Source organism: Columba livia, chromosome 3, assembly GCF_036013475.1.
Source record: "Columba livia isolate bColLiv1 breed racing homer chromosome 3, bColLiv1.pat.W.v2, whole genome shotgun sequence".
Taxonomy (NCBI): Eukaryota; Metazoa; Chordata; class Aves; order Columbiformes; family Columbidae; genus Columba; species Columba livia.
In genome coordinates this window covers 109,331,441-109,359,299 of record NC_088604.1, presented here as the reverse complement: position 1 = coordinate 109,359,299, position 27,859 = coordinate 109,331,441, and the positions used below count along the sequence as shown (strand labels likewise).

The 27,859-nt window shown below is 50.0% G+C and overlaps 3 protein-coding genes across 13 annotated transcripts in view; 2 read left to right on the top strand and 1 right to left on the bottom strand.

Annotated features, from left to right (window-relative positions):
- PPP2R5D (protein phosphatase 2 regulatory subunit B'delta) overlaps positions 1-3,206 on the top strand; it is a 33,380-nt gene extending 30,174 nt beyond the window's left edge. For all 7 annotated transcript variants that reach the window (XM_065058991.1, XM_065058988.1, XM_065058992.1 and 4 more), the window contains one exon: positions 247-3,206. In XM_065058991.1, coding sequence (XP_064915063.1) covers positions 247-384 — 138 coding nt within the window. In that variant the 3' untranslated portion in view covers positions 385-3,206. The remainder of the gene's footprint in view (positions 1-246) is intronic.
- Positions 3,085-4,375, bottom strand: MEA1 (male-enhanced antigen 1). The gene is made up of 3 exons (XM_065059022.1): positions 4,094-4,375; positions 3,854-3,977; positions 3,085-3,774 (listed from the first exon to the last, which is right to left on the bottom strand). The coding sequence occupies exons 1-3, from the start codon at positions 4,337-4,339 to the stop codon at positions 3,611-3,613; spliced, it is 534 nt and encodes a 177-aa protein (XP_064915094.1). The 5' UTR covers positions 4,340-4,375; the 3' UTR covers positions 3,085-3,610.
- Positions 4,376-4,445: 70 nt separating this feature from the next.
- Positions 4,446-27,707, top strand: KLHDC3 (kelch domain containing 3). Of its 5 annotated transcripts, none has more exons than XM_065059011.1 (11): positions 4,449-4,677; positions 11,515-11,750; positions 14,063-14,239; positions 16,472-16,587; positions 17,079-17,150; positions 17,364-17,577; positions 17,864-17,950; positions 19,177-19,285; positions 25,916-25,989; positions 26,790-26,868; positions 27,065-27,707. In XM_065059011.1, exons 2-11 carry the CDS (start codon positions 11,597-11,599, stop codon positions 27,129-27,131), a joined length of 1,149 nt encoding a protein of 382 aa, XP_064915083.1. In that variant the 5' UTR covers positions 4,449-4,677; positions 11,515-11,596; the 3' UTR covers positions 27,132-27,707. The 5 variants fall into 5 exon arrangements, with proteins under 5 accessions (XP_064915087.1, XP_064915085.1, XP_064915083.1 ...); XM_065059012.1 differs by lacking the exon at positions 4,449-4,677 and adding an exon at positions 7,538-7,718; XM_065059015.1 differs by lacking the exon at positions 14,063-14,239 and having other exon boundaries at positions 4,446-4,677.
- The last annotated feature ends 152 nt before the right edge of the window (positions 27,708-27,859 follow it).

Here is a 27,859-nt window from a genome sequence, read left to right as displayed (position 1 = left end):
CCCTGATTGTTAGAGATCAACCTATATATAGCCTGAAGAGTGGAGTTTATTTAACCTTCCCCTTCTGGAAAAAGTGCAAATGTGATTTTTCTGTGTCCTTAATTTCTGTATTTGGCTCTCAGCCTGTCCTGCAGCATGCTGCAGCATCACCCAGTATATCCTTGAGTGGTTGGAGTCAAAGGACAGGGAGGCTGGAGGGGTACAGGGGTTTCCTACTGATCCCTGACTTCTTTGGTTTGTCTGTAGATGCTGAAAGACATTAAGAAGGAGAAAGTTTTGCTGCGCCGGAAATCTGAGCTTCCTCAGGACGTCTACACTATAAAAGCCCTGGAGGCCCACAAGAGAGCAGAGGAGTTTCTCACCTCAAGTCAGGAGGCTCTCTGACGGGCTCAGGAGCTGGCCCAGGAAGCTCTGCCCCATTTTCTACCCCAGGGGTCACAGAAATGCACTTGATTCTCATGTATAAATAAGGAATTAACATGGTGAGCTGTGCCTGTCCTCCACTCCATCTGCATCCCTACAGGGTAGATCTGATTTTATGTTATAACTTGTATCTCACTACTGTCATGTCCTCCTGCTCTTCCTCCTACTTCTCCACCTTGGGGGTGTGTATGTGAAAAGAGCCTCCCTGACCTGCAGTTTTATCAACCCAGGCAGGAGCTGCTTCATTTACAGCTGCTGCCTGGTTATTACTCTGCCTGGGAGCCACAGCTTTGCTGCCCCACAGCACAAGCCCTGTGTTGGCTAGAGACAAACACGTGTGGCTCAGCATGCTGCTATGAGCCCCAGGTGCCCAATCTCTGCCATGTCTGCCCCCACACTGCCTGTGCAGGCAAGCCCTGCCTTGGTCAGGGCTCAGGCTGAGCTCTGGCAGAGTTTGTGGGGGTTCAGGCAGCAGCATCTAGCAGAGTTTGTGGTGGCTCTGCTGCCTCTCTGCCCTACCTCGGGGTGCAGCTCCACAGCTGAAGAGTCTTACGTACAGTGGAGGAGATGTTTGCTTCCACCTTTCTTTTGCTTCAAGCCCCTTGTTCTGTTCCCATGTCAGTGGAGTGGGGTTCAGTGCTTCGCCACCCCCAGTAAAGGCTGGGTGCAAGCACTACATACTATTGCAGCCCTCCCTTTAGAGCATCCTTAGAAGCTCTCTTGTGGAAAAGTGAATTACTTCAGCTGTTTGTGTTGGTCCATGCTGACTCATCTCCATCCCGGTGCCTTAGGATGACTGTGGGCCCGGAATTAACTTCCTGCTTTGTAGCAGGTGTCAGCCACTGACATCTACTTTCTTCCTCTGCCTGCTCAATTAAAATACTCCTGCAGGTCTCCCTTTGTCACCATATCCCATCCTTAGCTCTGCAGTGGCCAAGGTTTCTAGGGAGCTTGTGCTGCTAAAGTCATTTCTGCAAAATAGTGGAAGCAACAGCTACATGTTACAGGGCCAGGTGCAGTTTGTGAGTGTTCAGTTGTCTCCTCGTTATGATCAATGGCTAGGTGCTACTGCTGAATTGCTTCTGTGTGTGCTCTAACCAAAGTTCTCCTTGCCCCGTTACTTCGGCACCTGCTGTGGCCTGAGGCCCTTGTTACTTATCATATGGTGCATCAGCAACTCGTGCTAATTTAGCATTTAGAGCACACTTGCTGATAGCCCAGGGGATTGCACAGCACTCAGGTGCTGCTGTGATCCAGCTTTCTCCCCTACCTTTTGTGGTGCAGATTCAGTCCCAGATCAAGGTGCCACCTCAGAGAGGCTGGCTCGTGATAGAAAAGCTGCCTTGCTTCTTTACCTGCTGCATTTGCTTTCGTGACACGTAAGCTTAAGTGGGTTTGCAATAGTGCAGGGAGCTTACAGGGTCGGTGCTAGTCTGACACTGCTTTGCAGCACCATGGGATGTTGCAGAATGTCCTGCTGTATCTGCTCATCACCAGTAAACCATTCCCAGGTCAGAGGTTCATTCCCTCTAATCTTACTGCTGGTGTACAGCTCATCTTTCCTTCACCCCAAACTAAGCTGTTTTTTCCCCTGTGTATCCTGTACCCCTTGCCTGTCTCTCAGCTCAGCCCTCATTAGGCATGATGCCACCATCTCTTAGGAGCAGCTGGCAAGCATGAGTTACGTTTGAGATCACCCACAGTCACGCACAACCCCATCGCCTACCCTCTGCTTCATGCAGTGGGCCAGTTCATCGGGACACTTATGAAACACCTCAGGGAGGTTATTGCTTATTTTGAACATTAGTCCAAGCTCATGACCAGTTGCCAATCAATTACCTCACAGCACATAGACGTGCACTGGGTGATGCTGGATGGCGCATAGGAGTGGCTAGCACCTCGGGGCACAGTGGAGACAAGGTTGGCTGAGCACCACCTGCAGCAGGATTCAGGCCGGGGAGGATGTTTCTCCCCATTGCAGTACAGGCTTTCCAACTCCTTCACTTAGCCTTGCTTTTTAAACCGCCACCTCATTTTTAGAGCACTACGGCATGTGTGCCTTCATTCGAGCCTGCTTGCAGCTCAGCAGTGGCTATGTTTCCCTGCTGCGGGCTGCTCTGCGCACAGAAAGGACACTTCTGGTGCACAGAGGCAGTCGCTGTCCTGCAGATGGTCTGTCTCTGCCAGCAGTCCTGAGCATGGTAAGAAGAACATTACCAGGGTCATGCCATATGCAGGGGCAGGACTGTAACGCATCACAACTACCTGCTGTACGGCTTCATAGTTTTGTGTGTCTTGTTCTGGGTCAGGGAGCTTATACTTAGTACCTCCACCTGGCCATTAGTTTGCTGCCTATTCATTCCAGTGTCCTGGACATCTAAGAAAGGAACCACGTGAGAAAGGGGAGGAGCGTGTTCACCCTCTCTGCCACACGTCCTGCTCATACGCAGACCTGTGTCTGCCACGCTACAGCTGCCGTTGCACAACACTTCATTTCTAGCATTAGCGCTGCTCATTTCTGCTTATGCCTTTCCCCACATCAGCCAAATGGACAGAACTGGAGCTGCCTCTTCTGCTTCACCTGGCTCCCTCCTCCCAAGGGAACAAGCAAAACTAACTACTGCATTCACCCCCTGGACACAAGTATTAAGCTGCTTACAATTCATATGTACATATGGTGTACTTTATTTTCAGTAGAGCATTACATAGTACGAAAGTGTTTGATTTTGTACAGATGTCCCTGTATGTACAGAACTAAATAAAACCGATCTCTTGGAAAGACACGTTGGACTCCACCTCTGATATTCCAGCACACAGCCCCTGTCCTGGGAAGTGGGGCCCTAGCATGGAGAGGGACTTCTCCAGCACTGACAGCATGCGGACAAATCCAGTGTTTGTCCCAAGGGAATCTGGGCAAAGCTGGTCAGGCCCCTTCCCTCCACGTGCATACATGTCAGGCTCCTTGGAGCCACAGGAAGCCAACACATGGACATCACAGGAACTTACATGCCAGCCAGAACCAGGAAAGAGGAGCAGGAGGGGAAGTCAGGCAATGTCAGTGAGAGAAACTGGAAGGTTGATGCTGGCAAGTCCCATCACCACCCACCTCTAAGGCAGCGGGTGCCTGCCTCATCTGCACAGCAGAGAGAGGACTGGTGTCAGCAGTCCCCCCCATGCAGCTCGGCCCTCACTTCCACTCAGGCCCAGGACCGGTGAGGCTCTGCCGGGCCTGCAGTGTGCGCTGCACCACATCCTTCCACTGGTCCTCTGAGATCTGGCTGGCCCAGGCAGGGATGCCCAGGGCAGGAAGCCTCACACTGGCCATTGTCTTCTTCACCAGCTCCACATGCTCTGTGAAGAGAGAGGGCATGACACCGCAGCCGAGCACGCCTCCGGGCAGCCGGGAGGGCCCCGCTGGAGGCACCGTTACCTGCATCCATGGGGATGGAGCTGCGGCTGCTCTGAGCCCTGGCACCTTCCTCCGCCGCCGCCTCCGCCTCCTCCTCCTCCTCCTCACTGTCCGCCGGCGGGTCAGGCAGGTGCAGCCTCAGTATCTGCAGAGAGAGGCAGGCAGCCGGGGCCGGGCCTTCTACCCTGCCCACGGGGCCGCGCCGCCCTGCCGCAGCTCTCCCCCAGCCCGGCCCGAACAGATAGGAAGCGCTGGTGGTACCTGCAGCCGCTCCTGCAGGCCGGGGCCCGCCTCAGCGCAGCCCTCCGGGCCGGCGAGGAGGCCCGCCTCACCGGGGCCCTGCTCCGGCTCCTGGCTCAGCGGCTGGTACAAGTACCCGCTGCCGCCGCCTTCCTCCTCCTCCTCTTCCTCATCACCGCTCCAGCCCGCCGCGCCATCGGGGGCCTCCGGCGGCCCCAGCTCCTCGGGACACACCCGCCCCGGACCCATGCTCTGCGCCACCGCCATCCACCGGGCGCGGCGCCGCTGCCGCGGGGCACTGTGGGTGTTGTAGTCGTGGGGCGGCGCGAGGGGGGCACGGGCGCGCGCCGCCGCTGCCCCGCCCTAACGTGGCCGGCAACGGGGCGGTGCAGGGCAGGGCACAGGAGGGCAGCACTCCGGCGGCGGGCCTGGGCTTAGCACTCTCGGAAAGGCCCTGTGGGGCCGTGCCAGGCCGAGGCGCCCCGGCCGGGGAGGGCGCCCGCGGTCCTGGGCGGGCGGAGCGGCGTGGCGCCGGACTACAAATCCCAGGGAGCGGTGGGCGCGGCCGTCAGAAGGGGACTGCTGGGGCGCCTTCCCGCTGCTAGGTATGGGACTGAGAGGGACTGGGGCTGAGGCGGGGCGGGGGGTCGTTGGGGCGAGGCGCCCGCGCCGCCCTCCCGGGCAGCTGGTGGAGTTGTTAGGGCTGACAGCGGCGGGCGGGAGAGCTGGAGCTACCGCTGAGCTCCTCCGCGAGGGCTGGGCTCGGGGCCGCCGTCCCCCCTGTTGCCCTTGGCCGCGGGGAGGGTAGGGCCCTGAGGCGGCGGTTGGAGGCGCAGGGCGGCCCGGAGAGGCTGGTGCAGGGAGCCGCCAACCGGCTCCGCGCCCTGGTGTCACCGCCGCTGGGCCCTCTTTCTCTATCCCCGCAGGGCTGTGTGGTTTCAGCCCGTTTCCGCTTTCCCCCAGGGTTGGCCACGTTGATGGGCTTGAGGCTTCGCGCCTGGTCCTTCAAGGCAGAGCAAAGGCTGAGAGCGGTGAGCCTGGCCCGGCTGTGTTCGGCGCTGCCCGCTGAACCCAGTGAAACGCTCTGCATGGCGGCTCCTGGTGCCGGCGTGGCAGCAGATGCCGGGGAAAAAACAAGTTGGCCTTTGCTTGAGCCAGAAACGCCACGTTTGCAGGTGCTCTTGGTTTTCCTGAGCCTACTGCCTCTAAAGGGCTGCCCTCGGCATGGCAGAAACAGCTTGACGTTTGCCAGGGGCTGAGGCAAATTCCCAGTGGGGAAGAGGGGGTCAAGGAATGTCTCAGAAGCTTAAGTGCACTCCATAGAGAAGCAACAATGGGGTTTGGGAGGCAAGGTGTGTACTGGGAGAAGTCAGCTTAATAGCTGCAGAATTTTAGCTGGGCTTTGAGCAAATGTGAATTGACCATGGGCAAAATATTTGGGCTAAAGTAAGGAGGTGGTGCTGCAGTCTGCAGGGACTGTCACTGCAATGAATTTCTGCCTGAGCAGTGAGGTCTATGATTTCTGTGTCTAATACGAGCTTCTAGATAGGTCTCAGTTAATGAGCCCAGGGGCTGTTCTAGCACAGTCTAGTTTACCAGTGCTGGAATTGCATTGCTAGTGTCTAAGCTGCTGAATGTGCAAGCTTGCAATTTCGCACTACCTTAGTATAGTCAAAGCATCAGATAAATGTCAAGCATGAGTAAAGAAAGCTGTTTGTTCTCATGCTATTTCTAACAGTAAGTTGCATATACTTGAAATAGAAGTGTCTATATGGACTTCTGTGGGCTGGCTGGGCTATTTTAAGTGTTACTAAACCTTGTTAGCTGGCATCTTTTGGGAGGTGGGACTGAGTGAGCCACATGGTAGGATTTGCTCTCTGGAGCAACTTTGCAGAGGCAGATGGCTGCTCTGCTTGGGGTGGTACTGTAATTTTGAAGGTTTCAGAGTGAGCCCTTGAAGATCCAGGCCACTTTCTGCTGGGGTTCTCTCCCTTGCTGTGGGAATTGACTGCAGCAAGGCTGATCTGAGCAGCTTTCACAAATGGCTCTGGGTTTCTTTGTGTGTAGGTGAATGAGGCAGCCCAGTGAGTTTTCTTTGCACAAAGAAGTGGATCCTAGGATAAATACTTTTGTTCTGAGATTTTTCATCTGGCTGCTGTAGCTGGAGATGGTCTGTAGCTTTGAAGTTCAAAGGAAATGTTTTCATAGTCAATTGTAGGGAAAATCTAACACAAATAGAACAAACAGCTGAAAAATCTGTCCATATAAACCATGATTGCTCACTTCTTTTTTAGCTCTCTCCAGCTATGCCACTTTGCTTAGGTCACCACAACAGTTTGGAAAAATATGCTAGTGAGAAATAATTGAGTGACTTTTCTGGTGATCTCAGATGGCTATATGCTGTGCTGGTAGACTCCTGGTAGGTATAAGCTGGGGCAGTTAGGATGAAGGTTGTTTCAGGCATTATGTGTGTCTTCAGACAACAGGAGAGCCAGAGATTTGGGAGCGCTGTCTGTAGGTGCTGTATTTTAAGAATGCAGAGCTGACTTAAAAATCTGATTGTTCCCTTGCTTAGTAGTGAAATGCCTGTGGTGAACTGCTCCGTTCTCTTTGCTGGATGTCAACGCTGACAAAGAACAAGGGAGGTGCATGGCTGTTTCTCTGCTAACAGACTTGTAATCTTCCACTTGTGGTTGGGTGTCATGCCTGACTGCTGTGCCAGAGCCAGTCTGTGGTCACCCCATGGCCATTGTTGCACCTCTTGCTCTGTAAGTGTGTACCTGAGCTTGTGCTGTGCACAGTCTGTGGAGGACTGCAGGTATTTCTGTGGAACCACAGCAGGTTATTTGGAGGACTTTTTAATTTTAGCCTTCCTGTGCTTAGTGGCATAGGAACAGCTCATTGCTGTGCTCGCTTAATTTCCAGCATCATCAGCATTGGGTACTTCAAGAGTAGGTGAACTGTAACTTGATTTTTAGAAGCATTCTTGTTCCTGGCAGTTAACAACAGGACCTACCAGGATTTCAGCCTGAATTTCCCAGTGTTTGACTGTAACTCTGGATAGATTATGCCAGACCAGGGAAACAGGGAGTTGTGAAGATTGCATGATTGCTGCCTGTGTGAGTGCAAAATGAAATGAAAAGATCTATTAGTTTTTGGAGAGGTGAAGTGGGGAGCTGATACCTGTATTGGTGAAAGCAAGCGTTGGCTTGAAGAGAAGAACGTGTGCACTTCCGCGAAGGAGACCCTGAGTGCATGGTCAGGATGCTCAGTGCATTGCTTCTCCCCACTGAGACTGGGGGAAGAGGGGCAGACAGAGCTTCCTGATTTTAAGGTGAGTGTATGCTTGGCTAACAGTATGTGGGACTGCAGTTTCTTTGGTCATGTTTCATCTAGAAAAACTCTCGCTGTATAAGAAACCTGCGCTTGTTTTGATGGAACCTTTTGGTCTGCCTATAAGGTCATAGTTCCTGGGGGCAGTCAAAGGAGATTCCTCACACCTTCAACCATCTTCTGCTGTGAGCACAGATGAGCTATGGAGACTGCTTTAGAAGAGGTGCAGCTCTGAGGAGGAGAGGGGTGGCTCAGCAGGATCCAGAAAAGGGGTACACTCTTAGCTCAGTGACTGTGCGAATCCATGTAGAAGGTAATCCTCCTCTTACTGCTTTTGGCAGTAGCAATAGCTTCTGTGATTTAAACAATTCAAGCTTAATTTTTCTGTGCTGTGAAATCCCTTCCTCTGATCCGTGATGTCCGGGTCTCTGACTGTCCCTTTGGTTTGCAGTACAGAGTAAAGAAGCACCTGGTTTGCCTGCGCTGGCACGTGCCCCACCTCCTGCAGACAGTGCCCTACCGGTTCTCTGGTACAATTTGCCTCTATCTGATCAATATTTATGTGTTTTATAGCCTACATCCCTGTTGCTGGTGTCCTAAATAAGAAACCACAGTATATATTTTGTATAACTTAATATTGTACAGTTAGGCGAAATTTTTAGTAAATTGTTTCATGTTGATTTTGCTGTTTCCCCTCCCAGCTGTGTCCTATATAATCTGTTAGGCATGCTGCCTAATGTCAAGTGTATTAATGCCTCCTACTAGTAAGTCCTTATAGGAATCATGTTGGAAAGTGGTGTATTTATGTCCTCATTTATATCATATAAATTATTATTGGAAATGAAAACCTGAAATGGAACTTAATATTGTGGATAGTTGTAAGACAGAAAATAACTTTTCCCTCAAAATATGTGTTTAACTCATATTTTGAGATGATGCAGGAGGGAAATTGCAGGAGGAAAATGGACTTTGGGACAGAAGACTGCTTGAATGAAATTATTTCAAAAAAAAAAGGCAGGAGAGGAGAGAGGCTAGAAATGGATACAGAAAGCATGGAGGGTCCTCAGGAGGTGGGGCTTGTGCATGGAAGAGAGGGGGTTGGACCTGTGCGTGGCCAAAAAGGGGAGGACAAATGCTTGGCAAAGGCAAGAAGACATGATGGTTTCGTGGCAGGGTTGTGGGCAGTGGCAGAAGAGGAAGGTGGAGTCTGGCTGGATGTTTTCATTACAGTGTAGAGAAGAGCACTCAGGTTTGGAAAAGCCCTGGCAGCTTGTTAAATCGTGTGTTTTCCTTTGCCTTTTAATATAATAACCTGTAAGGATCACTTCACACTTCTAATTGTTTTGTTTTCATAAAGTGAATGAGTGTTTATGCATGCCCTGAATCTGATGATTGGCAGCAAGAGGCTGTGCTGGCTCAGCTCTGTGTTTGCTCTGTAGGGGTGTCCCCTTCCCCAGCCAAGAAGGGCAGGCAACTTCAACCCCATCACCCCCACGACTGCCCTGGACCTACCTGCACCCACATGCCTCCTGGGAAGGGCTGATATCTGAAAAAAAAAAAAAAAAAAAAAAAACCAAAAAAAAAACCAAACCTTTCCCAGAAGTTGTAATTGTAGGAAACAATATTGCGCATTGTTGCTACATTGATATCATTCTGTAGCATAACCCACTGGGCCTTGAGCTGCTGCTTCTTGGTTGACCAGATTAACTTCTTAGGATGTGCCGCCTTTGTTTCCTGTCTTCTAATGACTAATCTTAATCATTAAACTGTTTGGCAGGGTAGCCAGCTCCTGTTGGAGTGAAAGGACCAGTGTCCTATTCTGGCAGCAGCATATCGCTCGGCACACGGCTTGAGTAAACTCCAAAGGGTGAAAAAGACTTTCCAGCCTTTCTGGCAAAAAAAGACAAGTGGCTTGGTACAATGCCTGCCTGCCATACCAGGCTAGTGCACTCCTCTAGCCCAGGAGGAGCCAAGTGGAGAACTTGGAAGTAAGATTAAGCCTCTTAATCTTCCAGGATCAGGCTCAGTCTGAAGGGTGTTGAAAATATTGGCACTGGTGATAGAGTCCAGTTAGGATCATTGAGGAGACTCTTACAGAATCGCTTAACCAAGAAGCTATTTTTGAGGAATATATTGGTTAGATTTTTTTTCAGTGGTAACTCATGACTGAGGCAGGAAACAGATTTAGATATGTGAAGTCTTCAGAATAGCCTGAAAGGTGACTTTGGTGATCTCCATGGAAACTCATCTATTCTGTAATTTTGTGGAGGACTTATACAAGAGCTGCTGCCTGGCTCTAAAAAACCATTAATTTAAAAATAAAAAACCCTACTAGATCTGAATTTGGGGTGGTCCCAGACATACAGTGAAGCATGGCTTGTAGCAGAGAGGGGCTGTTCCTGGACCCTTCTGGAGCAAGTCTTATGGAGAAAAGCTTGATGTGACTTTCTGGTTTGTTGACTGCAATTTAGGTTATGGTGGTTGCTGTAGGAAGAAGCAGCTTTGCACAAGGCACTCCTTGGTCTGTGCTCATCTGTTACAAGTAGTGCTGCAGGGTACTCTCTGGTTGGACTTTGCACGTCTTGGTGCTGTAACTTTGAGGTATAGAGCATGGTCTGGCTGCTGGTCTGCATTCTGGAGAAAAAAAAAAATGAAATCACTTTAAAAAGAAATTACTCAAATGTTGCTGAGATTTAGGAGTTCTGGAATGAAGCAACTGGTTTCTGGATGCTTTTGAACTATCTGTAGTGTGCATGGCTGGAGCTGGAAGCAGGAGTTCCCTGTTAGGCAGCATCTCTGACCCTTTCCCCAGATGCAGGTGGGCCAGATGCTGCGGTGACCTGGCTGCTGATGGGCTGTGTCAGTGCCTGGTTATGCGTAGTGGCTCTGCATGGCTGAAGGGCTGGGGGAGGCCAACAGGAGCAGAGCAGCATGGCACTGCCCCTTCTTGCTGCTCCCCAGCTACTTCAGAAGCTTTAGACAGGAGGAAAGTCCTTCTTGTGAAAACTCACTGCTTTCCAAAAAGAAAAGACAGAGAAAATGTATAGTAATTTTAGTCCTTGTTCTAAGGCATCTGTAATTTTCTTTGCATTCTGCAAACACTAAAACTGAGTGGGGGGTGGGAGCATGCTGTCTGCATCTTCCAAGAAGTTCGAACCAAGCAATAAAAAAGATAATTTTCTTAAGGCTGTCTGAAATACTGAAGTCTTATCTAATGGCTGTTTTCCAGCTGTGAGAAAACTGGTAAAGGATCAAACTGACCCACTTTTGCAGAAGCACCTGGGCAGGACTGTGCTCCGGATCCTTAGATCCAAAGGAGAATCTCTGCAAAAATCAGCTGTGGTGACTTCTCTAAGAGCTGATCTGAGCCATCTGTTTGAAGCATGAAGCCTATCAGCTTCTTAACTGAGATAATGATGTTGCAAAATTTTCATAGATATGTCTGGATTTGCTGCAGGAGAAAAAGGCTTTATTCTGATCATTAGCAAAGAGCTTTCTTCCCAGACTAGGGTGTTTCTGTTTTCTTGTGTTTAATTAAGCTGGATCTTAGTGCTCAAATCAATGAGTCTGAATGCTAGTGTTGTAGTCCAGCCCTGTATCAGGGAGTTGGTTGCTTTATGTAGGGATGGTTCTTTGTTGGTTGTTGTTGTTGGGGTTTTTTTGGGTGGTTTTTGTAAATATTTTCCTCTGCTGTTTCTCATGACTGATACAAAGAACACACTCTCTTCTGTTCTTTTCACCTTCACACTTGGCTCTTGCTGTGTGTTTTCATTAATGAGGACAAATTGTTCTGGCTTGTCTAGGATGTGTAGATGACCAGGGCGCTGCCAGGTGTACAGCATTCAGCTGCCTTCATCGAAGGTTCTTGTCTTGTGCTGCCTGTATAGCTACCCTGAGGGTTTTTTTCTTTTGTATGTGAAGGCATCCCTGCCTGCTCTCCTGAGCCTTGCTCTGGTTATGGTACCTGCCTTGTGTCTCCTTCCCAAGGGGAGAGTAAAACTCTCTCCAGTTGGGAAGCAGATGAGTGAGGACACACACCTTTGTAGTTGGCTTTCAAGGAAGATATGCGAGATGGATCATGTTATTTTAGCATTCTGTCTTTGTTACAGAGCCTGGTGATATTGTGGTGGCCTGGGAAGCATGTGGCTGTGGCACTGGGACCCCTGAAGACTGCCTGGCTCGTGGGGAGGAATGCTACGGTGGGCAGTGCACTTGGAAGGTGGGCCACGAAGAGTGAATCACGCAGCTGTGGCTGTTGGGCACAAAGTCTATTCCTTTGGTGGATATTGTTCTGGAGAAGACTATGAGACTCTGCGGCAGATTGACGTCCATGTCTTTAATGCAGGTAAATATGTCTTTGTGGTGCATGGAGGAGTGGCTTGCTGGGCTGGGTTATTAGTTTTCTTGCCCGCTGCTACTTAACCTGTTATGCTCCATAACATGCTGTCTGACTCTAATTTGCAAAAAAAGTTATCAGTGTAGGTGGGAACCTCTGCCTTTGTGCAGCCCTGGATTTTCAGCTTCAGGGGCAGGGCACAGAGGGTCTGTAATTTACCATACTGCTAGGATAAGGACTTACTAGAAGTAACCACATAACCAATGGCTTGTTTTGTCCTTGTTCTCTGTGAACACTAACTCAACTAGGTGCAAAGAGGCAATGTTTAGCTAGCTCAGATCCCCCATCCAGTTTGCAGGATGATTGTGCTCAGCTGCTGATAGGGTGGAAGGCAGTGCCTCAGTTACATCTCCAGTCCTGAGCTGTTTCCCTATGGGGCCAGCTGACAACTGCTGCCAGCATGATGGAGTCAGCAGGGGCATACGGCTAGGATGGAGGCCTTCCTATTTGGCAGCACTCATGTAGATTCACAGCATGGCTTAGAAAAGGAGCTGGAGCCATTTGTATAGGGTAGCCAGTATCTGTCAGGAGGCTGAGCTGTAGTCATGACTGTTGTGGGAGAGGCTATATTTCTTGATTCAGTGGTCTTTGAACTGAAGAGGTTACTGAGCTGGTCCATTAAGTATTTCCCTATAATTAGGGAGGTGGTTGAAAAACTGCATAGATGCTTGGATGAGTCTAGCTGAACGGAAACAAGAGCAGAGAATCAATGACCGGTTTTGCAGACTGTATAGCATGCTGAATGCTCTCTTAGCACACGTGTGCCGTGTATATAAAACTAGTTTGTAAGATGCAGTGAATTTGCTCCTCTGACTGTGGAGAAGACTGACTTGTGCAGTAGTGGATGGAGGCATTGGTTACACAAAGGCTGCTAAGGTGACCTTCTCATAGTGTAGAGGGGAGTGTAGCTCAGTATCTTCTGAAGAGATGTTAATCTTCATTCAGAGAGACTGGGCTCTCACACTCAGGACAGCTGAATGCTGCAGCTTGTGAAATGTGCCAGTAGAGCACCACTTTTACGGTGGAAGCATAATTACCGTGCCCAAATAATGCTCCCGCATTGTCTTCACTTCCTACCACTCCCAAATAATTGTCATGATGCTGCAGCCACCATCTGGGGCGTGGCACTGGCTTTCCAAGCACACCTTTGCTCAGCTTTGCCAGGTTGCAGTGCTAAAGCCAAGATGCCAAATTTTGAATGATCCTTCTTCCAAAGAGGAAGACTTGTGTTTTAGGTAGGAAACATCCCATGAAGCTTGACTTCAGCATTGGCTGTGCTTCCTCAGTGCTCTTCCTGCCTCTGGGGTAGATGTTCACCTTTTAAGATGCCTGACCTTTTCCCTATGTTAGTATTTCAGGGGAACTGCAGATTGTTTTCTGCTGTATTTTGTGTTCTGTCTGTGTTGAAAACAAAACTGTAGGCTGTGTGTATGGTAGAGGGACAGTGTCTGGATGCTGTTATGTAATGGCCATGGAACACTCACTGTGACTTTTGCACTGTCATTAAACCTGGTAATACCTGTTGATTGCTCTGGCTGCTGCTGAACGTGACATACAGGCTGCTGGGAAGGACAACCTGTAAACACAAGGAGCTCCTATTAGTAACACAAGGTTAGCAGGGTGAACTCGTATGAGTGGGGGAAAAGGAGATAGACAGCAGTCTCATCTAAAGCCTAAACAAAATAAAAGCAAACAAAACCTGTTCCCACAAAGCTGCTGCATTGCTTTAGTTAAACTCCACTACTGCAAGTCCAAATGGTGCCTTCACGTATGTTCCTTTGCATGTTGCTGCAGTGAAGTATTCCTGTGTTGCCCATTCTTCCAGTTTTGAGTCTCTTTAAAAATGTCAATAACCTGAAGTACTGTCTGTATTCATTATCACCTCTGATTTTTTCTTTCCCCCCTCCATTTTTTTTTTTTTGTATGTGTGTGTGTGCTGTACCTTCACTCAGTCTACAATGAGCCAGAGTGAAAACCTCTTCAGTGTAATTGATGCAGATTGCAGCCCATTTCTGTCCAGAGTCCTCTGGTCCTCCAGTGCTTCCTCTAGTCTTGCCTATGACAGGGGCCAGTGGAAAACTGGGCTTCCATATTCCTTTACTAGCCACTACTCAGGATCAGACACAGCTTTGTCTTTCTTGCTAGACATCTTCTGCACCTTGTCATAGGGGGAAAAATGCTCCCATGCAGGATGGGTTGTGGCCTGTGAGCACATGTAAGCGGGCTTAGCATTTGACATGGGCTCAAACTTGTGCTTTCAGTGTCTCTGCGCTGGATCAAGCTGCCTCCAGTATGGACAAACAGTCGAGACCATGTAAGAGAAGTGCCCTACATGAGGTATGGGCACTCAGCAGTACTCATAGATGACACTGTCTACATATGGGGCGGTCGCAACGACACTGAGGGAGCCTGCAACGTGCTCTATGCCTTTGATGTCAGTAAGTTCCAGCTTCTCTTCCTTGTCACAATTACTCTTGATGAGACCTTCTTTCTGCCCCAGTACACTACTCCCCAACTTGTTTTCCTGTCCCTCAGTCTCTCTATGAAGTGGCAGTCTGGAAGAAATGGTGCAAATGGGGAATTGGTGTTGCTGGCTGTTTCAGCTGGTTTAGAAGGGAAGCAGGGTGGCCAGTGAGTCTACACACTTCATTCTCTGTAGAAGCCTTTGAACAGAGATTACTGAGCTTGTCTAATGCTCAAGCTGGTTTATATTTTTCTGTCAGCTTTGTGTGCTCTCTCTGATAGTAACTACAGCTGGAGCATTCTCTCTGTGCGATATATTATTATTTAACAGTGGCTGAAGGTTGAAGCAGGAAACAGCTAGAGCTCTTGAGGACTGTGGTTCCTCTGCAGGGTGGTCCTTCTTTCTGAAAGCATGAAGGAGAGTGAGGAATTAAAACACAGAATGAGTCAAGGACAGGATGGCAAAATAAGGGAAGGCATGAATCAAGTTAGATAAACCTGAAAGTTAAATTCCTTGAGCTTTTCAGTTGGCTTCAGTTGGGGAGAACAGACACCATCGGGACCTGGGTGGACAGGAGTGTCAGGAAAGGGAGTACACCTGGATTCTGGAGCCAGGTCTATTTAAATACTGACCAGTAACTGACTTGCAAGGAAACTGCTTGTTCTGTTGCTTGCTCATGGGTTCTGTTCTTCACCAGGAAACATCTCACAGCTTGGAGCTGCTCTCTGGGCTTGGAGTTTCCCCCTTCCCCTGATATATCAGCTGGGAAGCCACCAGTAAACCTCTGTCTACGCAGAGCCCTTGTAGTGGGAGCTGCCTGGTCTCCCTGCCAACTCCAGCACTTCAGCATTAAGTGAAAATTAACTGAAAGGCCAGACTTCAGTCCTGATCTGAACCTTCTGCAGCTGTCTGTACATGCTCTGCCTGTCCCCTGCCAATCCTGGAAAGTGAGGCTGGCAGTTGCAGTCCCATGTCTGTGGTGTAAGTGCCACTGTGAGTCTCACAAGGCTGGATAAATTCCTGGCTGAGTGCCTTTTTGTTCCCTGGGATGCCAAGCAGATCACACATTGGGGTCTTTTCCATCTCTAATTTGACATGCTGTGCTTGGGTGAGCTCTTGCTGCTACCATGTGACTGGGCTTGGAAGCTGCCCCCTGAAGGAAAGCAACTTGGTAGCTGCTGCAGCTTTCTTGCTAGAGGCTGCCCAGGAATTCTGTTGACCTTGCAAGACCCTTTGTGTGGTTCCAGCTAGAGTCTAGGTTGATAGCTGTGGCTGCAGGCCAAGTTTGGAGTCATTATCCTCATGAAGAATGTTGCTTTGGCTCCCCTGTTACCACTTTCTGAAATAAGCACTGCTCTTGGCAGCTCACAGCAGTTTGAGGGGAGGGGCAAGGAATGTGTCTTGCTACCTCCAGGCTTAAATGTGCCTCTCTGGGTTCTTGGGACAGGTGCCTGTGCTTGGCAGTGAGTCGCTGGCTTGGCTTCATGTTGCATTGGCATGGAGAACAGCTCTGGCTGGATTTGAAGTCTTCCCCTAAATCAAGCCAGAACCTCTGGAGCGTGTGGGCTAAAGGGTTGAGTCTGGCTGGTGCAGGCTCCTGGGGAGCAGTGTGAAGGGAACCACGGAGAGGGAGGAAGGTTTCTCTTGAAGAGGGAATGAGAATGTAACAAGAGAAGTGGATAAAATAGGGAGAGCCATGCTTCAGAGGTGGGGATGTGCACAGTAGCTCTATTGACATGGTGAGCTTGTGGTTGACTTCTGTCTGGATTTGAGACCTGGTTTCGCTTAACCAGTCAGCATCTCCACGCCATGAGGTCAGTTGAGCCACTTAGCATCACTGCTTCATTGTAATTGAAACTGTAAATGCAGCATTGATAAGTGGCTCACAAGTAGGCTTTGCAAGAGATTCAGTAAAAATAACATTGCTCAAGCAGTGCTGTACTACTTGCATTTAAAAGGTGAGCTCGTTGTCAGATTGGGCAGAGTCATTGGCCATGCCCAAGAGCTGAGACCTCTGTCACTGTGCCCCTCTGTGGAGACTCAGACAGGTGGCCTTGCCTGAAGAAGCTTGCAGCCTCTATGGAGAAGCAAGTGCTGTGTATGAAAGAGAAGAATTTCTGTCTTAGAAATGAAGAACAGTAACAAAGAGCTATGCCATCCCAACAGCTACTGTATCTTCTTAGCATTACTTCCTGTTTTGTTTCAGACACACACAAGTGGTTTACGCCAAAGGTGTCTGGAATGGTCCCAGGAGCAAGAGATGGGCACTCGGCTTGTGTCCTGGCAAAGAGCATGTTTATCTTTGGAGGCTACGAACAGCTGGTGAGTAGTGTCTGTAGCTGTTATTTGGCGGTCCATTTGGAAAGAGGACATTCTTGCCCAGGACATTGGTAGAGGCAGGATACAGGGGCATATTTGTATCTGTAGTTGCTTTTATTTATCAGCAAAGTTATAGCATTAATTACCCAGGTTATGCTAGTTGTTTTGTAGAGAAGATGGTTGGGAAAATAGTCCTAAAAAAATGGTGGATTTTTTTTTCCTTCTGCAAAACATATAGAGGTAAAAATATAGATATTTTTATATATTTTTTCCATCTCACTTGTTATCAAAATTTAGATAAAAACATAATATTTTTAATAAATATATGTTGGTCTACATTTATTTTAATTCCCTGACATTGTGGAGCACAACCATGTGGAGCACAATTGACTTCAAAGGGATGTATCAGGTCTGTAGAACAGCATCCTGCCTGGGGTCAGATGTGACCAGGCTTCTCAGTCCCTTTGTGACCAGGCTGTCCTGTTGTCTTCCAGGCTGACTGTTTTTCAAACGATATTCATAAACTGGATACCACAAACATGATGTGGACCTTAATCTCTGCCAAGGTCAGTGTCTGCTTTTCACCTTGGTTTGTGTCTGCTGTTCTCTGGGGTAGCTGCCCACACTTTTCTCACAGCTTCTGTCTGGTGTGACTGGGATCTGCAAGGAGGGGAAGTTTTCCAGAAGAAGGCAGTCACCCCAACTTTCTCATCAAGGTGTGTCATCTCCCTGGGTAATCTGCATTCTTTCTCTTGTTCTGTTTTACTCTACCCCTGCAGGGTACACCAGCTCGCTGGAGAGACTTCCATTCAGCTACCATCATTGGAACAAAGATGTATGTATTTGGTGGCAGAGCTGATCGTTTTGGGCCATTTCATTCCAACAATGAGATCTACTGCAACCGCATTAAAGTATTTGATACGGAAACAAACTCCTGGTTGGACTCTCCTCCAACTCCAGTGCTCCCTGAAGGCCGGCGAAGTCATTCAGCATGTGAGTGTGGGTCTGCTGAGAGAGGACAGTGAAGGAAATTCCTGCCTGCCTCAGAAGAGGGGTGTCTGGTCTGCTGGGTGGAGATGTGGGTTAGCAAGGGGTGCACAGAGCCTGGCTTCTACAAAAAGCTGCTGCCCAGTGAAAAGTCTTCGGCGTAGCCCTGCACATGAAGGTGATGTAAGCAAAGGTGGACAACCAGCACCACTTTGCTTTGTGTTTGTTGGAACAGGGACCCACTGGGCTCTGCCATAGGTGGCATATTAATGTCTATGCTTGCTCTCCACAGTCAGCTACAACGGGGAGCTATATGTATTTGGTGGCTATAATGCACGCCTGAACAGACACTTTCATGACCTCTGGAAATTCAATCCAGGTATTTATGCTTTTAACTTGTTGCAGTGATAGTGTTCAAGGCCCTCAAACTTGTGAGTGCTCAGATGAGTGTACGCTCCAAGGGCTCACAGCCTGCTTGGGGGGAAATGGCTTTTCTGATGGCATTGACAGGAGCTTGCTACTGTGCTTGGGGCCCCTGTTGCTCTGCAGACTGTCTCCAAATCTCAGTTTAGAAAGTGGAAAACGTGTTCCTGAAAGGCACAGCTAATCAAAGGGTGGTTGGCGAAACTTTGTCATGTTCTTAAGTATGCAGAAGTGTTGGCAGAAAATAAGATATAGGGAAGCAATGGGATTAGGGAAGAGAGAGACCATAGCTGATCTCTTAACTTGAGCTGCAGGATCACCATACCACACTCTCTGGGTACCAGATCAAACTGTTCAGCAAAAGGCATGGTGGTTCTGCTGGTACTGCGAATATCAGTCAGCTGTGAGCTGTTTTGAGGTCCTCAGTGCTTTTCACAGTCCATTTGACTGGTTTGGTTTGCTAATTGCTTTGCATAGTAAAGTTGCCTGAGAGTGGCCAACTTGCTGCTCCCCAAGCTGATCTATGAGCTAGTGTGAGACCTCCCAAAGGTCTGTGCTGTGCATTAGCGATTAATTGCCCCCCCACCATCCTGGCCACAGAGAGCAGCAAGGACAAAGGCTTCTGTCTTCTCCACCTGGTTCAGTTCCCCGTGTTCCCCTCCCACAACCAAGTTGTCCAAGCAGTCTCCACTCTGCAAGGGTGCTCTGCATCCATAGTAGCTGCCAGCAGATGGAGCTGGCTCCCGGGGCTCCCTCTACATCCGGACTGCAGCAGGGTGCTGCTGGGGACAGGAGGCTGCCTGCTCCCAGAGCTCAGTTCCCTGTGAGCTCATCCCACACAGTTCCCTGTGATGTCCAGCCTGCTGCCATGGTACCCGTGGGCCCTGGTGCTCAGGCTTTACAAGCAAAAGGCCTTGACCTGCAACTCCTGTCTCAGCAGGCAGAGCTCCAGGGCTGTACCTGGCACCCCAGCAACACTTCAGTAACAACCTTATAGAAGTGCATCATGTTGCTGCTAGCCAGAAGAGGAGGTTGTTAGGGAGGGTGGATATTGGCTAGTTAGTTTCTGTGGGGCAGTGGGCCTCAGGTTTTGCTGTGATTTGTTTAAATCCATAACCTGCTTATACCCAGGTCTTGGCCAGCCTCTTATGATAAGCTGGTGCACTCTTTTCTACCCCTTAGTTTCTCTTTCTTGGAGGAAGATTGAGCCCAAGGGGAAAGGCCCATGTCCTCGACGCCGGCAGTGCTGCTGCAGAGTGGGGGACAAAATCATTCTCTTTGGAGGCACCAGGTGAGTTGTGTGGGATGGCTCTGTGAGACAGTTTGCCCTTCAGCACAGTGTCCTTCCACTCTCTGTCCTGTGCTATAATCAGATGCACTTTAGACCCACATGGCAACTGTCCATCTGCCTTGCAAGTGTGTAGATCAGGGCTTTTCTGGAAAGAGGCCAAGAGGGAGATTGAAGATGTCATGTAGGCTTGTAAAGCACTTGGTTACAAGCCCTCTTGTACAATTAGAGGCAGAAGTATGTAACATCCTGTTCATGAGGGGTTGTGCCATGGTTGAGCTTTCTGTGAAAAGAGGTGGTGGGGTGCAGGGAGGAGATTCTGCTGTCAGAAGGACAAGTATCCCAGTCTGCAGTACTGTAGCAGAGCTCAGATTGACTAATCCTACCCTATGTGCTGCCCTGCTTCTCCCACTGGAGTTTCTTTCATTGGCAAGTGTGGTGTCTACCAAGCTGCAGTGGGATGTCAGCTCAGCTAGGAGCTGAGTAGCCCATACACACAACAAGACAACATTCTCTTCTGTGCCAGTGTTCCTTAGCAAAGTTTCCATTCACAAAAGTGGCCTTGTGTTAAGGATTTAGCTGTCAAACACTGGAATTGATGCTGTCAGGGTGCAGGGCAGCTGGATGAAGCCAAGAGGCTTAACAGCTGCTAAAAGAAAGGAAATGACCCATCACCAGGACATGCTCTGTGCTGTCTGGAATGACAAATTGCAGCTCTGGAGCAGAGGCCTGTTTGCCAATATCTACCTTGCAGAGACATCTGAAATGCCTTCAGACCTCCACATGGTTTGAAAAGCTTTGAGGCTTTCTCTGGGATCTGGACAGTGGCTCTGTAGAGTTCTGCAGACAGGTTGAGACAGGGAACAAGGCAGGGAAGGTTATGCTGATGGGCTGACCATACCACTGTGTTGATGGAGTGAAGGACCTTCAGGCCCCAGGAGTGCTGGAGGTGGGTGCTTAGTTGTAGGATGCCCATGTGGGTGTGAGTGCTTAGTGCAGGTGAGGTATGCAGAGGTGCTGAGTTTATCCAGTTTTCTCAACAGATACTGGGTGCTGCTTTGTATGGTATATGGCCATCTACAAGAAGGGCCAGAAGGAGGATTCGGGGAACTGCAGACCTGTCAGTCTGACCTCTGTGCCGGGGAAGGTCATGGAGCAGATCATCCTGAGTAACGTCACATGGCACATATACAAGAAAAGCGTGCAATCAGACCCAGTCAGCATGGGTTTATGAAAGGCAGGTCCTGTTTAACCAACCTGATCTCCTTCTATGACAAGGTGACCCACCTAGCAGATGAGGGAAAGGATGTGGATGTTGTGTACTTAGACTTCAGTAAGCCTTTGACACCATATCCCACAGCATTCTCCTGGAGAAGCTGGCAGCTCATGGCCTGGATGGGTATACTCTGAGATAGATAAAGAGCTGGCTGAAGGGCCAGGTCCAAAGAGTTGTGGTGAACGGAGCCAAATCCAGTTGGCAGCCAATCACGAGTGATGTTTCTCAGGGCTCAGTATTGGGGCCACTTCTGTTTAATCTCTTTATCAATGATCTGGATGAGGGGATTGAGTACACCCTTAGTAAGTGCAGATGACACCAAATTGGGTGGCAGTGTTGATCTTCTGGAGGGTAGGAAGGCCATACAGAGGGATCTGGACTTGGCTGGATTGTTGGCCTGAGGCCAATTGTATTAAGTTAAACAAGGCCAAGTGCCAGGTCCTGCACTTGGGTCACAACAACCCCAGGCAGCGCTATGGGCTCGGGGAAGAGTGGCTGGAAAGCTGCCTGGTGGAAAAGGATCTGGGGATGTTGACTGACAGCAGCTGAATATGAGCCAGCAGTGTGCCCAGGTGGCCAAAAAGGCCAACAGCATCCTGGCTTGTATCAGGAATAGTGTGGCCAGCAGGACTAGAGAAGTGATTGTGCCACTGTACTCAGCACTGGTGAGGCTCCACCTCGAATACTGTGTGTAGTGTTGGGCCCCTCATCATAAAAAAGACATTGAGATACTAGAGAGAGTGCAGGGGAGGGTGATGAGGCTGGTGAGGGGCCTGGAGCACAAGTCTGATGAGGAGCGGTTGAGGGAACTGGGGCTGTTTAGCTTGAAGAAAAGGAGGCTGAGGGGAGACCTTATTGCTCTCTACACCTACCTGAAAGGAGGTTGTCGCATGGAGGGTGTTGGTCTCTTTTCCCAAGTAGCAAGACATAGGACGAGAGGAAATGGCCTCAAGTTGCACCAGGGGAGGTTTAGATTGGATATTAGGAAAAATTTCTTCCCAGAAAGGATTGTCAGGCATTGGAGCAGGCTGCCCAGGGAAGTGTTGGAGTCACCATTCCTGGAGGTGTCTAGACAAGGTTCTTAGGGACATGGTTTAGTGCTAGAGTTAGGTTATGGTTAGACTTGGTGATCCTGAGGGTCTCTTCCAACACAAATGATTCTGTGATTTTTTTATGAGTTCTGACATTAAACCTAGGCACTCCTAGGAAATGCTAGCAAACCATGACAAATTTGACACAGGATTTTTGGAGTTTGGTCTGCCTATGCCAGGCAACACAGCAGCACCTTCTCCACCAAATGACTAAAGTATTCAACTTAATCCAGGCTCAACCCCAAGGGAGGCCAGTTCATCAGCACTAGTTTGGGGTAGGAAGCTGGCAGCCAGGAACACAGCCTGCTTGGACTAGATGGTCAGGTCTTGCAGACTGGGGAAGGGGGAGACAGGGCTGGGGGCTGTGTTTGCTTCCTGTAGCAGTTATCAGGTGTCTTCTGGAGCTGCCTGTTGAGATAAGAAGTTTTCCAGGAAGTCGTTGTAATGGAGAACTCCCTGTGGTCTGCTTGCTGACCTGTGCTCCTCTGCCATGGGAGGATGAGAGGGGAGTGGGGGTGGAATTCAGCAGGGCTCCATTTTCTGGGCAGCAGCAGTGGGGGATGGGCAAGCAAAACCCCTTTGTGTCCTGCCTTGCTTACAGGATTCATGCACCCTGTAGGCAGTTCAAGAGGCACTTCTGCAGGGTGCCTGCTCCTGTGGCATCCGAATGCTTAATTTCTTTCGTATACCTGCCCAAAGCCTGGTCTTTTCACCCCAGCTGTGGCCTCTCGCTGTGGCCCATTTGAGTGACTGGGAAGTCATGTAGTGTTAAGCTCAGTGTTCCCCTTAGCTATGTAACAGCTCTGTCCCTGGTGTGGTTTCCTCCCAAACCCACCAGCACTTCAGTGTGCAGAGACCATCCATAAGGGAGAACAAGGGGAGAGGTGATGCTGTAAAACAAGAGTTTAGCTGAACAGATGCCAATTCAGGCTTGGCTTGACAGTGTGTTTATCCTAACAAGGCTTAGAAATGCTTGGCTCTGAAGGGTGGAGGGGCTCTCACTAGGTGCTTGGTGCAGGGCTCAAGAGCATTCACCAACATGCTGAACTGTGCAGCTGGAACAAGAAGTTTTGCTGGGGACTGGCTGGCAAAGCGGTGCCCTGCACCCTGCTCTCTGGGAGTTTTGTCTCTTCTGGTCTTGAACTCCAGGCTGCTTGCAGTTTGGTGATTAAAACCACAGATGTGGTGCCTGCTGGCTTTCCTTTGAAAGATAAGGATGGTCTAGGGTTTCCTGTGACGTGGATGTGAGATTAGATTGTGGCATGGTGAGCACACTGGGGTGGAATTAAAGGGGATTTTGCCTGTATCCGGGCAGATGGGATCCATCAGCAACAGGTCTTCTCTGCCAGCAGTGAGCTGTGCACTGCAGCTTGTGCTAGGGTTTTGGGGACCTGGAGGGGACAGGTACTTGTCTCATGTCCTGAGAGAGGTGAAGCTTGGTGGGGAAGCAAGTGACACTGGGGTGAGAAGACACTGCATAAGGTCCCAGGTGAGTGGTGAGGACATGCTAAATTGCCTTGTCACAGACCAACACAGGACTTGAAACATCTTTCTTTTATTTCAAATTCTCCAAAAAACTATCAGCCATGGGAGTGCTTTCTCCTGGCCAAAGTGCTACTATTCCAGCATGGGCTGGTCTCTCTGCTTGGGGGTGCAGTGACTGGTCTCTCAGGTGCTTTGGCTGTTCCATTGAGACTGCAGAGGCATGAAACCAAAGGTGGGGCCATCTTTTCCTTAGAAATGCCTGAAGTCATTGCTGCTTTTGAGCATTCCAGGACCAACATCAGATGGGGGGGGAGTATCAGCAAATTTTGATTAGTTTAAAATGACTACACTGATCAGTGCCTGACACATGCTCAGATTGAGTCTTCTGAAATGCCATCCCCATTTTGGTACAATCCAGGGAGCTGTGGCTTGGAGCCCACAGTGATTCATGAGTTGGACTGAGAAATGTCTGTTCTTGCCCTGTCATGCAAATGTTTCCTAGCTGCTTTCTCTTTGCTTCTCTTACGACATTTCAATGGCTGTGCTGAAATAATTGCAGTAGATCTTAACTATGTGAGAACTGGAGAGATGAACAGTGTGTGGTTAGGCAGAATCTGTTTCTGACCTTGTGCTGTTGTGCCAACACGCAGCTTCAGCTCATACAGAAAAACCCAAAAGCAGTCCAGCTGCTGACCTGGTCAGAGGAATGCAGGCTAATAGGATGTTTTCCAGGCTGCAGGTTGCTAACCTGTGGGCTTTTGCTGGAGAATTTGTGCTAATGCAGCAGGTACATGTGGTTGTTGTGACAAAGAGGGAAAGAGTTGCCACTAAGCCAGGTGAAGACCTCAGCATCTGCTTCAAGTGCTTATTCTCTGCTGCTGCCTTTGCTTCTCTGTAGAAATAGTTGAACTTCTGCAAAGCACCTTCCATATTGTCGTCAGAGAAAGCAGCTTGTCTTATCACACTCTGGCCCATTGCAGCTTGGGGGCAATGTGGTACAGTTCATGCTGCCTCTGTCCCCAGCCACATTGGTGCTCCTCAGAGTTTAGACAGGAGAATCCACCTCACAGCTTTCCATGGCATGAGTAACATATATAGCATGTGGCAGTCTGCAGATGTTTCATACAGCCCTGGGAAGCTGGAGCTGAGGTGGGCAGGGAGAGCACAGCAGTGTTTACTGCAGTATACAACTCCTTTCATTGTTTCTCCAGGTTGCAAAATATTTCATAGAATCATAGAATAGTTTGGGTTGGAAGGGAATCACAGAACCACAGAACGTTAGGGATTGGAAGGCACCTCAAAAGATGATCTAGTCCAATCCCCCTGCTGGAGCAGGAACACTTAGATGAGGCTACACAGGAAGGGACTTCCAAAGCTCATCTAGTCCACCCCCCCTGCAATGAGCAGGGACATCTTCAACCAGATCAGGTTGCTCAGAGCCCTGTCCAGCCTGGCCTTCAATGTTTCCAGGGATGGGGTATCTACCACTTTGCTGGGCAACCTGTTCTTTGAATGGCCACTTGCTACTTGCTGAGTCTGTTGCCATCTCTGGAGATAGATCATGGCTCCTGTGACCTGCAGCACAACTAGAAAGCCTTCAAAAAGTCATCTTGAGTCTCCAGCTTATCTCACTTCCCTCACTGGGGACACCAGCATAGCTTTTTGGACTTCGTATTGTGCCATTGTGTGGTGTCTGATTCTTCCCAGATCAGGTGCCTGTCCTGTGTGATGTTCTCCCAAATCCTTGTGCTTCTCATTACATGCTTCCCCTTGGCCATGAGATGAAGCTGGCCTGAGGTCTATAAGAAGACAAGGCAAAGGCTGTGTCCTTCTGCCCTGTGTGGTGTCTGGGCCTGTGTAGGGGTGGGCTGACCCTGCGTGCCCAGACAGTTTGATCTCTTTGTATTTCCTAACATGTTACTAGGGCAGCCTTCCATGATATAGCATTGCCGCAAAGCTGGTCAGTCTCCAACAGCATGCTGGGTTCTCCAGGTGATGCCAGCCTCTCTGGCCCTGCCTGCTGTGGAGCAAGCCGTTGGGCCTGTTGATCACACAAAAAGCAGGACAGATGCTTGTGCAAACATGCCTGCCTGCTCTCAGGAGCTGCTGTAACATTCCCTCTCCAGCCTGCTCAGAGTCATCCTTGGTCTCGTCCTGGGGCTCAGCTTTGCCTCTCTGAGTGGAGCTCTTTGGAGGGTCAGATCCACTGAAATTGCTGAGCAAATAGAGCCCTGAAACAAGCTTCAGCTCTGGAGGCAGTTGTTTGTCAGCACTCTCCTCCTGCCTTGAGGATGGGTGTCACTCTCTGGGGGAGGCCCCAGGGTTGCTCATTTCTTGGAGGTGCCTGAGAAGAGTGTGAAACCAGCCAGAAGCTGATCAATGTACCAGAAGGGAAAAGGGATTGTTCCCTGCAGAGCAGGACCTGTGTTTGGAGGTGCAGCAAAGTAAGAGGCAGGTGAGATGAGGGGGAAGGCTGGCAGCTGGAATCATTGTGGTTGTGTATGAGGAGGAGACAGCTCCCCCATTCCCTGCTGTGTCTTGCAGAGGAGGTGCTTCTGCCCCTAGCTCTGTGCAGCTCTGCATACTCCGTCAGAAGCTGGGAGAGTGGCTTTGGATGATGCTGGGTGAAACAGAGGGACAGAAGGGATCATAGGGCCTCTGCATGGGGCAGGCAGGCCAGGAACAGTCCTGGACTTGCTCAGCACTTGGGGAGCCCAAGGGACCATTACTGGTGTACAAGTTTTTTGGCACTGACTGACGCACTTTGCTTGGCTTCTGCAGCCCATCTCCGGAGGAGGGAATGGGTGATGAGTTCGACCTGATGGATCATTCAGATCTCTACATCCTCGACTTCAGTACGTGAGCATTCCCTGCCCAGCTTGTGCCTCTCACCGCAAGGTGCCCTGTGAGCAGGCCCCACTGTGAAGCACTGTACCATGTCCTGTGTGGCTCTGGGTACTGTCTTTCAGAGCCAGGTGGCTGTTTCTGGCTGGTGTACATGGCTTAAGCCAGACCCCCCCAGAGATGCAGCTGTGCTAGCAGGCTGCGACTAGGCTCATGGTTCTTCATGTGCTACTTCACACAGAGTTATTGTAGGAGCACAAAAAAAAACACAGAATGGGTGGGGTTAGAAGGGACCTCTGAAGATCATCTAGTACAACCCATCTGCTAAAGCAGATTCACCCAGAGCAGATTGCACAGGAAAGTGTTCAGGCAGGTTTTGAATATCTCCAGAGCAGGAGATTCCACAACCTCTCTGGGCAGCCTGTTCCAGTGCTCTGGCACTCTCAGAGTAAAGATGTTTGGATGAAACCTTTTATGTTTCAGTCTGTGCCTGTTGGGCACCACTGAAAAGAGTCTGGTCCCATTCTCTTGACACCCACTCTTGAGATATTTATAATCATAAATAAGATACCTTCTCAGACTTCTATTCTCTAAGCTGAACAGACTCTGCTGAGTTTTTCCTCATAAGAAAGATGCTCCAGTGCTCCAATCATGCCAAGCCTGTCCCTGGTGTGCACCCTGCTTTGTCCCTCAGAGGAGTGGTTGGGGTGCTCTGCCCTGTTTCCTGTGGCACTGATTGCATGATGCCTGGACCCCCCCCCCCGACAGCATCCAGACAAGGACTGCTGTACTAATTGCCTTCTTTCCACAGGCCCCAGTCTAAAGACACTGTGTAAGCTGGCAGTGATTCAGTACAACCTGGATCAGTCCTGCCTTCCCCATGACATCAGGTACTGTGTGTTTTGCTGGGAGGTGCCCCATGGGTGCTGCTTGTCCTTGGGGTGCTCCAGCCCTTGCCAAGGGCTGCCTGGGGCTCCCCTTGGCACTGTGTAGCTTTGGGGCAGGCTGGGCTGGAGACCACAACTGGTCCCACCCTGGGCACTGTGTTTGTGCTTGCTCTCACTGTATCCCATTGGTGTGTTACAGATGGGAGCTCTCGGCCATGACAACAAACAGCACCATCAGCCGCCCCATCGTCTCCTCCCAGGGCTGATGCCGGCTCGTCCCTCTACTGCCCTGCCCTCGTCCCTCCACATGCTGACCTCTTACTCTACTGCCTGCATGAGTTTTTAGCCCTTTCAAACAAGGAACGTGTGAGCTCAGTTTGTCTTGCCCTAGTCAAGCCTCCCTCTGCTCTTGTAATGCTTTGGGCAGCTTGAGTGTGCAGGCATAGCAGGCCACCAGGGAAGAAATCGTCTCACCCCAGCAGCACAACTGTGACCTCCCCTCCTTGGTGATGGCTCCAGCATCTCCTGCCTTCCTTCTCCTTGCCTATGGAGATGCAGCTATGTTGGCCTCATCCCTGGCCACTTTCCAGGGGCTTGAATCAACTCTTGCCAACAGCCATGGCCTGGGATTGGCCTTGGGCCATGAACTGTTCCTGCACAGCCTTGAGAGGGCAGGGACCTCCACGCCTGTACCTGCCAGTGCTGACTGCCATACTAGCACTCAAGGGCATGATCCAGCCTGAAGCTGAGCCTGATGTGAAGGCCTGGGCCCAGCTGGACCCTCTACCCAGCTCCTGTTGTAAAACAGCAACTGGGGGAAGTTTTATAAATGCTGATGCAGACATGGTTTCTGCTGCTCAGTGTGTCCAAGCAGGCAGACTAGGGGGAGAAGAGGGTGTGGGAAGGGAGAGATGGAACTAGGTGCCCTCCTGCACAGCTGCAGGCCACTGAAGGCTTGTGGCAGCTGGGGGCTGTAGCTGGTGTGAGCCATGGC